This window comes from Mobula hypostoma, chromosome 3 (assembly GCF_963921235.1).
Source record: "Mobula hypostoma chromosome 3, sMobHyp1.1, whole genome shotgun sequence".
NCBI lineage: Eukaryota > Metazoa > Chordata > Chondrichthyes > Myliobatiformes > Myliobatidae > Mobula > Mobula hypostoma.
Window position 1 is genome coordinate 193,004,235 of NC_086099.1, and position 13,904 is coordinate 193,018,138.

Sequence of the window (13,904 nt, forward strand, 5' to 3'; positions counted from 1 at the left end):
TCAAGTTTTTCGCTGACTGTTCTTGATGTGCTGTGGGCACATTAATCTACCAAGTGCTTTGCTACAGCAAAAGAGGAATCTGGTTTTGTTTAAAGGACACAGATAAATTCATCAGTATGAAGAATGCCAGTAACAAAGTAAACAAAATCTTCTCATCTGGCAGTAAGCAGTATGGAACTTCACGTTATCAAGCAGTTTATTTCTTGCAACGACTGGTTTAGTTGTTTACTCAAATATTTAGCTAATATTAAGAGTGGCTGCTGTCTTGCATGACCAAAGAATTCAACTCCGCTGAAAATGTTTTAGAAGGAAATGTACTCATTCGAAAGTGTATTCAATATTAACTGTTGGTGCCTCTAGGGTTTTTATCTCCACTAAGTTTCTTTTCTCTTATTTCTTTTACTCTGCACCTGCTCATATCTGTAGGAACCTGTTTATTCTTCTACTTATTCTCCTGCACTTTCTGCTGCCCATAAATGTCAGTACGTTATGCATAGTAACCAGGTGAGCAATGGGTTTCACCCTTTGCATGAGTTAAGATGCACTCCTCTACCAAATAGTTCACTGTTGCTACATCCATTTTGACCAGCTGTTTGCAGGCTTCTTGTAATCAGCAATCAAAATATTATTTGGCTTTTAGACTAATTGTCAAATTGGATTATATATCCAGATTTCTCGAATAAAAGCTGTTCAGTAATTGCTTATAAAATGATTTGTTGCTGCTTTATGTAAAACCAGAAAAGCTGCCTTAAGTTATTGTAAATCATCCCCTCGCCACATAATTTTTAGATTTAAAAGTGTCACAAAATTTGCATCCAGGTAAAATTGAACCCATAAAGCTATTTGGGGGAAAAAACATTTAAGCATTAGCTTTCGAATAGAAATGTACATTTGTTTTGCGTTTTATGGCTGCAGTATAGTGATCTGTATATTTAAGTCCACCATTGTATGGTGAGATGAGCTGATTATCTTTCCTTCAGCATCCTGAATTGTGCCCGAGGTCACTGAAAACACATGAAACCAAAAGCTCCTCTCAAAATAAAATTTCATATTAATGTGTTGTTGTTCTCAATACTTTGCCATAGATGCAATGTATTTAAAAAATCAACTTTCCAGCAGTTATTTAATTAAAATGGCAAAATTTTAAGCCGCCTTTAATGTAGCTAAATTTAGAACATGTTTTTTTTTATATTTTTGGAAGTGGGCAAAATTATTTAAGTGCTAAAAATGTGTTTTTGTTGGTTCTTGCTTTCTCTTCTTTCTGCAAGCCATATTGAGTTTTGTGGCACTATCTTCTGCTCTTTTCCTTTCCTTCTGTTTTCATTGAAGGTCATTTCTGGTAGTCCCAGAGAAGCAAGTCCTCAACTATTTGATGAACGCCATCCTTGGAGGTGGAAGGTGAAAGAATAGACTCTTAGATATTCTTCTTTCTGAGAGATGTTCTAATTGAATTAAGAAAAAAATGATTTGCATGAAACTGCTAGTAACCAGTACTAAACGCTCAGAAAACTGCAGTAAGATCTCTGCACCAAACTATAAACAATCCATATTTATGTGCAAGTCATTTAAGTGTAAGTAAATCTTACTTGTATATTCCTGTAATTATTATTAAATCTTTCTAATCAGTTCTAAATTTCCACTCATATTTCTGGAAGTGCTCATGTTTCCAATCTCAACAGCTAACCTTAATCAGTGAGATGCAACTGTAGATATCTTACAAATATTCCAAGTTTTACAGGATTTAAACATGCAGCATGAATGGGGGAGAAAAAGTGAAACCAGTCCTCCATACAAGTGTTGTCTAATTCCTCGGTGCCCTCAAAGTACTTAATTTCGTAGAGTTCTCACATCTTCCCTACAACCGCATGGGTTCTTCCGGAGTGCTTTGTTTTCTAGCACATCCTGAAGATGTGCTGGTTGATAGGCTAATGGGCTTCTGTTTATTGTCCCTAAGATGTGAAGCGTAAGAATTGTGTGTGGGGTGAGGGGGTGCGGAGTGAGGAGGTGCAGGTTGCAGAGGCAGACTTGATGAAAATGGGTGCCTGGTAATCCAAAGGGCATGTTCTGTCCTATGTGACTCTCTGAAGCAGAGGCAGGAGAAAGGCATTCAGATCTAATACGACTCTAATAATGACCAACAACTTGAATCTTCATCTAAAATGAAAGTGAAAATACAGGAAACACTCAGCAGCCTATCTGACATCTGTGGAACAGTTGACATTTCAGAGCGAAAACTCTTCATCAAAACTGGAGAAGAAACATCTGGGGCTGCACTACAGGGTGGGAATTATATTTCTATAGGTATAATTACGCTGTTGGTGATTCAGACAATTGCATAAGCATTTCTGAGGCTTCATTTGAACCCGGGCTGCAAGTTGCAGACAGCATGGGATGTCATCTGATGCCTTCCAGTTTTCAAAGGCCAGAAATCACCTAGCTTCTCTATCGTTCAGATTTGTTGGGGTGAGGTGTGAGGAGCCAACTTCAACCTGGGGCTGAAGTTGAATTAAATAGATTGATGCACCTTTTTTGAGTGAAACGAATCACTCCAACACCCTGGACCCCACAAGTACTAACCTCAACTACCCACAGCAACCCTCCCCCACTCAGCCAACTTAAGGTGCTGAATGCCTCGTATAGCTGGGCCAAGGGGAGATGGTACAACCTTCACCCAGTTGCATGTGAAAGTGGCCGTTGAGTTCCTGTGGCCAGTATGGCCCTGGTCTTCATATATGAACAGCCTCTTTGCAACAGGAGTACTTTGACTCTGAACAACAGCTGGGAGGCTAGTTGTCAAACACTGGCTTAAGTACTTCCCCTCCCCCAAACTCATCAAACCTTAAGTTCCTCTTAGCAACAGCTGAAAATTGTCACTATAATTTTTTAAGCAAGTTGCTGCCCATTTATGGAATTAACTTCACTGAGGACTATGTTTGATGATTTCTACAGGGAAGGCTTCAGTTTACCATTGCTAATGATTTAGCACTTCTGAAACATTTCAGATGTAGAAGCAGCAGTCGTGTTTTTTTTAAAAAAAAAAGGATTTTTTAAAAATCCTGTTCAAATCTGTTGCAGAAGATGCTGTGTTTTATAGCAACAGTTACATTGCACATTGCAATGGGCTTTATTCCCACCAAGTCATATAATGCAAACAATAAACTCTACAAGGAATGAATTCGTGCACTAGGCATTATGTACAGAGGTCTCAGCAGTCCAGCGAACATCTGCAGTTAAGCAAAGTTAATGTTTCAGATAAATAAGTATTTTTCAGTGTAGTTTTATATTAGCCTTAATGCAGTTGGTGCTAGAGCTCTCCGAGATTCAGCAAATGCTGTGTTCTCTTTCCAGACTGTTTTGCGTGCATTTTAATAACCAAAAAGATTTTTACCATCGTCAAGATGATGAAATTCCTACTAGAAATTTGTAGTGGTTTTATACCAGAAGTATGTTTCCTGAAAAGCAAGTAATTAAAAGTGATCTGATAAATGTTGCTTTTTATTACCTTTTGAGAAGGAGGCATATTGTCTTAACAGCAGCTGGAGAATGTATTGCATTTAATGCTCCATTAAATATATTTCTGGTGTGGTATTAAAGCCAAGTGGAAAACTTGTGGATTTATTAACCTTGGCAAACCAATCTCATAGAAACATAGACAACCTACAGCAAAATACAGGCCCTTCGGTCCACAATGCTGTGCTGAACATGTATTAACTTTAGAAATTACCTAAGCTTACCCATAGCCCTCTATTTTTCTAAGCTTCATGTACCTATCCAGGAGTCTCTTAAAAGACCCTATCGTATCCACCTCCACCACCACTGCTGGCAGCCCATTCCACGCACTCACCACTCTCTGCGTTTTTGAAAAAAAATCTTTTACCCCTGACATCTCAGTACCTACTTCCAAGCACCTTAAAACTGTGCCCCCTTGTGATAGCCATTTCAGCTCTGGGAAAAAGCCTCTGACTATCCACGCGATCAATGCCTCTCATCATCTTATACACCTCTATCAGGTCACCTCTCATCCTCTGTCACTCCAAGGAAAAAGGCCAAGTTCGCTCAACCTATTCTCATAAGGCATGCTCCCCAATCCAGGCAACATCCTTGTAGATCTCCTCTGCACCCTTTCTATAATTTCCACATCCTTCTTGTAGTGAGGTGACCAGAACTAAGCACAGTACACCAAGTGGGGTCTGACCAGGGTCCTATATAGCTGTAACATTACCTCTCAGCTCTTGAACTCAATCCCACGGTTGATGAAGGCCAATGCATCGTATGCCTTCTTAACCACACAGTCAACCTGCGCAGCAGCTTTGAGTGTCCTATGGACTTGGATCCCAAGATCCCTCTGATCCTCCACACTGCTAAGAGTCTTACCATTAATACTATATTCTTCCATCATATTTGACCTACCAAAATGAACCACCTCACACTCATCTGGGTTGAACTTCATCTACCACTTCTCAGCCCAGTTTTGCATCCTCTCGATGTCACGCTGTAACCTCCGACAGCCCTCCACACTATCCACAACACCCCCAACATTTGTATCATCCCACGCTATCCACAACACTCCTACCCTTTTTCCAATGTAAATTTGAGAAACAGGCAAAAAAAAATTGACCACATTCTTGGGAAGAATGATGAAATTCGCCCTAAATGAGAATTTACCTTGCAGCTATTTTGGTGTGTGTGCAATGCTCAAAGGGTTAATGCATTTTCCAAGCCTGATAATTTCAGAGATTAAATGCTTTGACAAATGGTGAGATTTGCTGACCATAATGAGCGTTCCTTCATCATAAGACAACCCTATTGATTTTAAATGTACAATGCATTTCAAATCTGAGATTTGCCTTTTCTTATTTATTTTCACTTCTGTCCCTTATTTTATTCCCATTGCCTTATTAGGATATTGTGGATTTATACTTTAATAGATAAAAATGATTATTAAATAAGTTTAATGACCTTCAACTTGCTAAATTTAGCTGCTGAGCCTCATAATTGGCTTATTGAATTTGCAAATACATTTTGTTTTAATATAACATTTGGGAAAAAAAGTTGTAATCTTAAAAAGTAATTTCTACCAATCATATTGTTTCATTTCCCTTAATCCAAAATAAATGGAACTTTTGTTAAGAACATGTATTGATCAAATCAAATAAGCAATGTCCAGCAGTGTTGCATTCGAGCTGTTCACTTTGACACTGTCCCACATTTATGATGGTCTGTTGCAGTTCTGTGTTAGAATATAAGTGGGGACTTGCCTCTCCACATGTTTGGGTCGAGTCACTTGTTATTTGAGAAACAAAAGGACTTCCATTAATAAAGAGGGGAGTAATTATGGTGGCCTTAAAAAACCTAATTCCTCTCAGTAACAGATCCGGACGAGGAAGGACAAGTAGGGGTCAAGCAGATGAAAATAAATGTTTAAAGACAAGTAAATAAAATATGGAAAACATAACTCTGGCTTTTTCAGACCGATAGAGCAAGGTAACCTCGTTTTGCTTTTGGTGCAGAAGCCTACTGCAGTCCCCAAAAGGGATTACTTATGCATTATGTAATCCAACTAAAATATTAGCTGCATCATCATCAACGCATTGGTGTGCTTATTAAAGTGGACCCTTGCTTTCCCTTACTTTTAAGACATAATAACAGTCAGTGCTGTATTATTAGTGTAACACAGCAGCAGAAATGTGTGCATTAATTTTCTATTAATAAAGCATTTTGTACAAATAGCATTTATATATTTCTTCCGATACCTGACTCATTCCTGCTGTAACGCAAGTGAGCTGTTTCCTTCACTCTGTACACTTGAAATTAGTGATATTCAGTTACTGATTACTGTTCTTTTTCAAAACTGATCTGTTTTGGACTATTTCAACTTGGGTAGTGATGCAGATATTAAAAATTTCAAAAGCTTCTTGATTTGTATTACTTCATGAAATACCCACTTATTCATTGGTCAAAATTTATACTGAACAATTTATGTCTAAAGAGTTCAGTAGGATTATTCAGTCATTCTGTAATCTTGGCTGAGTCAACTGATGTTCCAAGAAAAGTTGTGTTATTTAACAAACTAATGCTTACTTTTGAGAACATGTAATGGTATGGGGTGGCCGGTGACTGCACATGAAAGCATTGAAGTGTTGCATATACTTAATTCATTTTCAGAAATGCTCATATTTCAATTAGTGTAAAAGTCCACGTTTAATTTATATAAAGTAGGCAAATACATTAACAATTATATGTAAATACATTTGCCATCTTCAAGTTGTAATCTTGGGTTTGTTAACAACCCGCAGCCAAATACAGTTCTTTGCTCTAATTCTGCCTTTTATGATTAACCCAGAGAGTGACAGGTGAAGTGGAAGCACAAATGACAATTGAAGAAAGGAAGCAGCTTATAACAGCACGGGAAGAAGCCTGGAAGACACGGGGTAGAGGAGCGTGCAATGATTCCTCTCAATTTACTGTAGCTGGAAGGATGGTAAAGAAAGGTAAGTTTCTTCCAGCCATGTTTTAAAAAGCCTCAGGACATCCCACAGCTAATAAAGTATTTCTGAACTGTGTTGTAATAAAGGAAATTTGGCTGTGCAATCAGTAGCTTGCTGCACCTGTTTCATTACAGTTAAACAAAATCAAAAGGTAGATGAAGGATTTTCCACCAATGCATTTGTAAGTTGATAGTCTCCTCTAACTGCATATTATTATTTCTTAGAGTCGTGGAATCATAGGAAAGTACAGCACAGAAACAAGCCCTTCGGCCCATCTAGTCCATGCCAAACCATCTAAACTGCTTACTCCCATCGACCTGCACCAGGACCATAACCCTCTGTATCACTTGCACTGGCACCTCATTCCACACTCTCATGACCCTCTGAGTGGAGAAGTTTCCCTTCATGGTCCTCTTAACTTTTCACATTTCACCCTTAATTCATGACCTCTCGTTGTATTTCCACCCAACCTCAGTGGGAAAAGCTTACTTGTGTTAACCGTATCTATCTATGCCCCTCATAATTTTGTTTATGTCTATCAAGTCTCTCAGTCTTCTGTATTCCAGGGAATAAATTCCTAACCTATTCAATCTTTCCATGTAACTCTAGTCCTCCAAAACCAGCAACGTTTTTCTCTGTAATCTTTCAATCTTATTTAAATCCTTCCTGTAGGTAGGTGACCAAAATTGCACACAATATTCTAAATTAGGCCTCACCAATGTTTTATACGTTCAACATAACATCCCATCTCCTGTACTCAGTATTTTGTTTTATGAAGGCCATTGTGCCAAAAACTTCCTCTACGACCCTATCTACCTGTGTCACCACTTCCATTGAATTATGGCCTGTATTCTCAAATCTCACATAGGAGATTAGTGGGCAAAATTAGGGCACATAGTATTGGGGGCAGAGTACTGACATGGATTGAAAATTGGCTGGCTGATAGAAAACAAATAGTAGCGATTAATGGGTCCCTTTTGGAATGGCAGGCGGTGACCAGTGGGGTACCGCAAGGTTCAGTGCTGGGACCACAGCTGTTTACAATATATATTAATGATTTAGATGAGGGAACTAAAAGTAACATTAGCAGATTTGCTGATGACACAAAGCTGGGTGACAGTGTGAAATGTGAGGAGGATGTTATGAGAATGCAGGGTGATTTGGACAGGCTGGGTGAGTGGGCAGATGCATGGCAGATGCAGTTTAATGTGGATAAATGTGAGGTTATCAACTTTGGTGGTAAGAACGGGAAGGCAGATTATTATCTAAATGGAGCCAAATTAGGAAAAGGGGAAGCACAACGAGATCTAGGTGTTCTTGTACATCAGTCACTGAAAGCAAGCATGCAAGTACAGCAGGCAGTGAAGAAAGCTAATGGCATGCTGGCCTTCATAACAAGGGGAATTGAGTATGAGAGCAAAGAGGTCCTTCTGCAGCTGGACAGGGCCCTGGTGAGCCCACACCTGAAGAACTGTGTGCAGTTTTGGTCTCCAAATTTGAGGAAGGACATTCTTGCTATTGAGGGAGTGCAGCGTAGGTTCACAAGGTTAATTCCCGGGTTGGCAGGACTGTCATATATTGAAAGATTGGAGCGACTGGGCTTGTATACTCTGGAATTTAGAAGGCTGAGAGGGGATCTTATTGAAACATATAAGATTATTAAGAGATTGGACAGGCTAGAGGCAGGAAGCATGTTCCCGCTGATGGGTGAGTCCAGAACCAGAGGCCACAGTTTAAGAATAAGGGGTAGGCCATTTAGAACGGAGTTGAGGGAAAACTTTTTCACCCAGAGTGTGGTGGATATATGAAATGCTCTGCCCCAGAAGGCTGTGGAGGTCAAGTCTCTGGATGCTTTCAAAAAAGAGATGGATAGAGCTCTTAAAGATGGCAGAATCAAAGGTTATGGGGATAAGGCAGGAACTGGATACTGATTGTGGATGATCAGCCATGATCACATTGAATGGCGGTGCTGGCTCGAAGGGCTGGATGGCCTACTCCTGCACCTATTGTCTATTGTCTGTCTCTTTGTTCTACCACACTCCTCAGTGCCCTACTGCTCACTGTGTAAGTCCTACCAAGTTAAGACCTCACATTTTTCTGCATTAATTTTTTTCTCTGCCATTTTTGAACCCATTTTTCCAGCTGGTCCAGATCCCACTGCAAGCCATGATAGTCTTTTTCACTGTCTATGATGCTTCTAGTCTTGGTGTCATCTGCAAATTTTTTGATCCATATTATCATTCAGATTATAGATGACAAACAACATCGGACTCAGCACCAATCCCTGTGGCACACCGCTAGACACAGGCCTCCAGTCAGAGAGGCAACCATCTACTACCACTTTCTAGCTTCTCCCACAAAACCAATGTCTAATCCAATTTACTACCTCATCTTGAATGCTGAGCAATAGAACCTTTTTGACTAGCCTCTCATGCAGGAGATTGTCAAGTGCCTTGCCAAAGTCCATTCAGACAGCATCTACTGCCTTCATCAACTTTCCTGGTAACTTCCTCAAAAAAGATTGGTTAGACATGACCTACCATGCACAAAGACATGCTGACTATCATTAATTAGTCCATGTCTATCCAAATACTCAAATATCCAGTCCCTTAGAATCCCTTCCATTAACTTTCCCACTACTGATGTCAGGCTCACCGGCCTATAATTTCCTAGTCTATGTTTAGAGCCTTTCTTAAACAGCAAAACAACATTGGCTATCCTTCAATCCTCCAGTACTTCACCTGTCACGAAGGATGATTTAAATATCTCTGCTGGGGCCCCAGCAATTTCCGAAGAAGGCAACACCTTGCCAGGCCTGGGGATTTATCCACCCTAATTTGCCTCAAGACAGCAAACACCTCATCCTCTAATCTTTATAGGTCCATGAAGTTGATGCAGTTTTGCCTCACTTCTATAGACTCTGTGTCTGTCACCTGAGTAAGTAAGTGATTCTGCAGCTTTTACCTTTATTGCTTTGTACAAAAAAGTTATTATATATTGATAATAAGATAATGATATGACCGTTCACATCCATACCAACTTTCAAAGCAACCTCATCAATCCCATTCCCCCACTTATTTTCCTATAATTTATCCTTTTTCACAAGTCTATCGACTCCTCGATACCATCTGTACCAAGGGAAAATTACACCCGTCAATTAACTTATCAGCCAGCGCGTCTTTGAGATGTAAGAGGGAACTGGAGCACTGGGTTAAAACACACACTATCACAGTGCAACATGCAGACTCCACATGGAAAGCACTTGTCATGGTCAAAAATGCGTCATTGGGGTTGAAAGGGATAACAAATCAGCCACGGTGGAATGGCAGTACAAACTCGAAGGGCCGAGTGGCCTAATTTTGCTCCTCTATTTTATGATCCTATGTCTTAAGGAGTTATCAGGCAACAGCACTCCCTACTGTGCCAATGGCTGCTTTACGGAAAGAATTACATTTTAATAGTTCTACCTGTTCTCCTCCCCCCCCCCCCCCTTATACCCTCAGTCTTTAGTTTGCAGTAGTTTTCTGCCAGAACAGGTTTTCCACATTTTATTCCACATTTAAAGATTCTCAACATTTTCATCTTAAATTTTTACAGTCTTCCCCTCATACCTCATATCCAGATGAGGGTCAATCTAGTGGGTCTTTTCTAAATTGCTTTCAGGATGTAATATCTCCTTACACCTCTGACAAAACCCAACACAGTACTCATTGACTCAAGCAAATGCACTGTGAACCTGGTCATTTCTGCTTTATGAGTCTTTTACACTGTTTATTAATTTATAACCCAGAGTAATTCTGGTGTATTGAACCAGAGGGGATAACTTCACCCACCCCAAAAATGAACTGAACACAATCTATGGACTCACTTTCATCTCATATTCTGGATATTCATTGCTTATTTATTATTAATATTTTTTTCTTTTTGTATTTGCACATTTTGTTGTCTTTTTACACATTGGTTGTTTGTCCTTGTTGTGTGCACTCTTGTATTGATTCTATTGTGTCTCTTTATATTTACTGTGAATGCCCACAAGAAAATGAATCTCAGACTTGTAAATGGTGACATGTATGTACTTAGACAATAAACTTACTTAAACTTTGAACTTTGCACTGCACTGCTACCCCAGAACAACAAATTTGATGACATCTGTCAGTGATGGTCCATCTGATTCTGATCTATTGGTACCCAGTGGTAATTATGCATAGCTGGTTTGCTTAAACCACTGGATTACTTCTGTATAAACTTATAACTATCTTTTTGCTGTATAGGAAAATAAATACTCTTTTCATGTAATTTTACATGCCTGCTTACAATCCAACAATATCTTATACAGATATTGTTGTATCTCATGCGGGGCATAAGGTCCTCTTTAGACTTATGTCCAGGAGATACCAAGTTATTCTGTTTCAGAAAAAAATCAATTTGCATTAGATTTATTTATTGATTCATGAGTTGACTGCAAAGAAATTCTTTTTATATAGCACAAAATGCAAACATCTGTCATGTTTCAAAGCTTTGGCTTGATACAGTTCACAGATATTGTGTCCCTGTGTTTAAAATATTGAAAGCTTGTACTTCCTTTGATTAACCCCACAAGTTTAAAAAGAAGTGTAGATTTATTTCATCTAGGAAGTTTATTTAATTTAATTATTTACGTTCAGTTTCTCAGGGTTTCTTCGCCTTGTCTACCTTGATAAATAATGCTATCTGATCATTAGAAAATGTTTCCACTATATGTTGTCGGATGAATTGATCTTAACTAATGATAGTCCTGTGCTGTTTGAACTTGTATTCTTCCCTTACAGGCTTGGCATCACCAACATTCATGAGTCCCCTGTCTTCACCTCTTTCATCCAAGATAAAGAACAGTACACCAGTCATTTCCAAGCCACATGAAGGTGGGGAGTCACTTTTAAGAGAAAATATTCATGAAATTATTTTACAATATTGATAAAGGATCTAGTGCTTTCCCAGCGCATATGACAAATAAGATCTTCTCAAGCTTCCATCCGGGTACGGGTATCAGTTATAACTGACATTTCAATGACAAACTCTGCCGTCTTCATCAGGAATGATGCCTGGGTATGTCCAGTCTGGTGGTATTTATATCCCTGTAGTCCCTCCCTCTTGATTGGTTAGTCCTCATCCAATCAGGTTTCTCCTCTCCCACCTTGTTTACAATTGAATTCCAGCTCTTTCTTAGAGTGAGACCTTATCCTGACCCTAATGCTGGAAGCCCGAGAAGAGATTATTCATTCTTAACTATTAGTTCATTGACACCAATGGAAGTTACTTGTGAAATTAATGGCTCAGAACTTGAGGTCAGAGGCAAAGCATCAAAGTTTGCTGCCGAGCTTAAAAAAAACTTCCCAGAAGGATCGAGGGATCTCTGTGACAAGAACACTTCCTTTTCCAATGGTGCCTGCTGTCTGGCATCAATTCAGAGAGTTGACTCATGGCCCAGAAGCAGCATCTCCTCAAACTGCCTGCATTACTAATCACATTAACTTATCAAATTGAAGTGTCACAGCTTGAAAGTGCATGTTTTTTTTAAATTTTGAAAGCAATGTAGGTATCTTTTAAAGTTATATGCAAGGGAGGGGGGAGGTTGTTTATATGCAAACAAACATTTAAAATAGAACCTGAAAATTTTAAATGCAAAGCAAACCTAATGAAAGGCCGACCCAAAATGTCAACATATCATTTCTCCCCATTGATGTTGCCCGACTTGCTGAGTTCCTCCAGCATTTTGTGTTGCTCAAGATTTCCAGCAGCGACCAAAGTGCTACACCTGCCTATTAGCAGCCCTTTCACCTCCTCCCTCGACTCCATTCAGGGCCCCAAACAGTCCTTCCAGGTAAGGCAACACTTCACCTGCGAATCTGCTGGGATTGCCTATTATGTCCAGTGCTCCTGATGCAGTCGCCTTTACATTGGTGAGATCCAGTTATAAACTGGGGGACCCCTTCATCGAGCAACTCTGCTCCATCCGCCAAAAACAGAACTTACCGGTGGTGAAACATTCCCATTTCAACATGTCGGTCCATGGCCGCCTCTTGTGCCTTAATGAGGCCACCCTTTGGATGGAGGAGCAACACCCATCTGGGTTAGCCTCCAACATGACATGAATATTGGTTTCTCCTTCCAGTAAAGAAAAAATTTCCTTCCCTCTTCCCTCTGATTTTATTCCCCACTCTGGCCCTTTAATTCTTCTCACATGCCTATCATGTCCCCTTGGGACCCCTCGTCCTTTCCTTTCTCCCATGGTCCACTCTTCTCTCCTATCAGATTCCTTCCTCTCCAGCCCTTTACCTTTCCTACCCACCTGACTTCACCTACCTCCTTCTAGCTATCCTCCTTCCCCTTCTCCTACCTTTTAATTCTGTCATCTTCCCCACATCCTTTCCAGTCCTGAAGAAAGGTTTTGGCCTGAAACGTCGACTGTTTATTCATTTCCATAGATGCTGCCTAACCTGCTGAGTTCCTCCAGCATTTTGTGTGTGTTGGTTAGAATAAATCTCCTGTGTTTATAACTTGAAATATATTTCATCGGAAAAATCCCTTAATTTAAAATTTGAGCAGTAGCTATGGCATATCATACTTTAAAAAAGAAAACACTCAGCTATTTCATATATCAGTAATGTAGAATCTTTGGGGTATTTCACAAAGGAATTAGAATGTACACATCTGAAATTCTCATTCGTTCTGGATTTTCCTTGGCTCTCTTGAAGAAAGCAGCTTGTATGATGGAATAAATACTGAATCACTGAGCATATGTAGTTTAAAATTACTTTCAAATTTTTAAATAGTTTGTGCACAGAAATTCCTGAGCTTATGTGGGTTTTGCAAGGTATTACAGCAAATGCAGGTAATTTTTCTGTTATTGCTATAAATTCAAGACCATGTATGTCTCAGGGCTTTAAACATACCTCTAACAAAAAAAAACAACTGAAGATTGTGCCCTTTTTTATGAGAATAACTTGCAAAGTTTAACGTTCTTTCTTTTCATGTCTAGAAATTGAGGTCAGACCTGATTTGCACTTGGAAAGTGACAGGAAGCTTGATAAATTGGAGTCATTCCTGGGTAAACTGCAGAACAGAAGTAAGAGCTTGCTTTTCTTTTGTCGCCACTACCAGCTGTATTTTGTATATTTCATTTTTTTGTGCAACTTGCTTAAATTATAACAATTCTATAACAGTTGATCTTGAAATTGATTCCTGAGCGTGGATAGGGTGTGCAAACCTGAATGAAGCTATGTGAACACAGCTGATGTCTCATTGTTCACCGTAAAAGATTTTCTAAATAGGTGCAATCACTTTGACAACATTTACGTCAAAGTGCCAGAGTATTGGTATGATTCAGATTTAGCTCTATTGAAAAACAGAATGTTTCAACTTGCTTAGCACATAGTA

The 13,904-nt window shown here is 39.4% G+C and overlaps 1 protein-coding gene across 18 annotated transcripts in view; it reads left to right on the plus strand.

Moving 5' to 3' along the window:
- Nucleotides 1-13,904, plus strand: part of svila (supervillin a) — a 268,368-nt gene that overhangs the window by 201,488 nt on the left and 52,976 nt on the right. For 14 of the 18 annotated variants that reach the window (XM_063044309.1, XM_063044320.1, XM_063044308.1 and 11 more), the window contains 5 exons: nucleotides 427-504; nucleotides 1,330-1,398; nucleotides 6,344-6,491; nucleotides 11,297-11,389; nucleotides 13,507-13,593. In XM_063044309.1, coding sequence (XP_062900379.1) covers nucleotides 427-504; nucleotides 1,330-1,398; nucleotides 6,344-6,491; nucleotides 11,297-11,389; nucleotides 13,507-13,593 — 475 coding nt within the window. The remainder of the gene's footprint in view (nucleotides 1-426; nucleotides 505-1,329; nucleotides 1,399-6,343; nucleotides 6,492-11,296; nucleotides 11,390-13,506; nucleotides 13,594-13,904) is intronic. The other 4 variants (XM_063044323.1, XM_063044326.1, XM_063044327.1 and 1 more) reach the window with 2 other exon arrangements.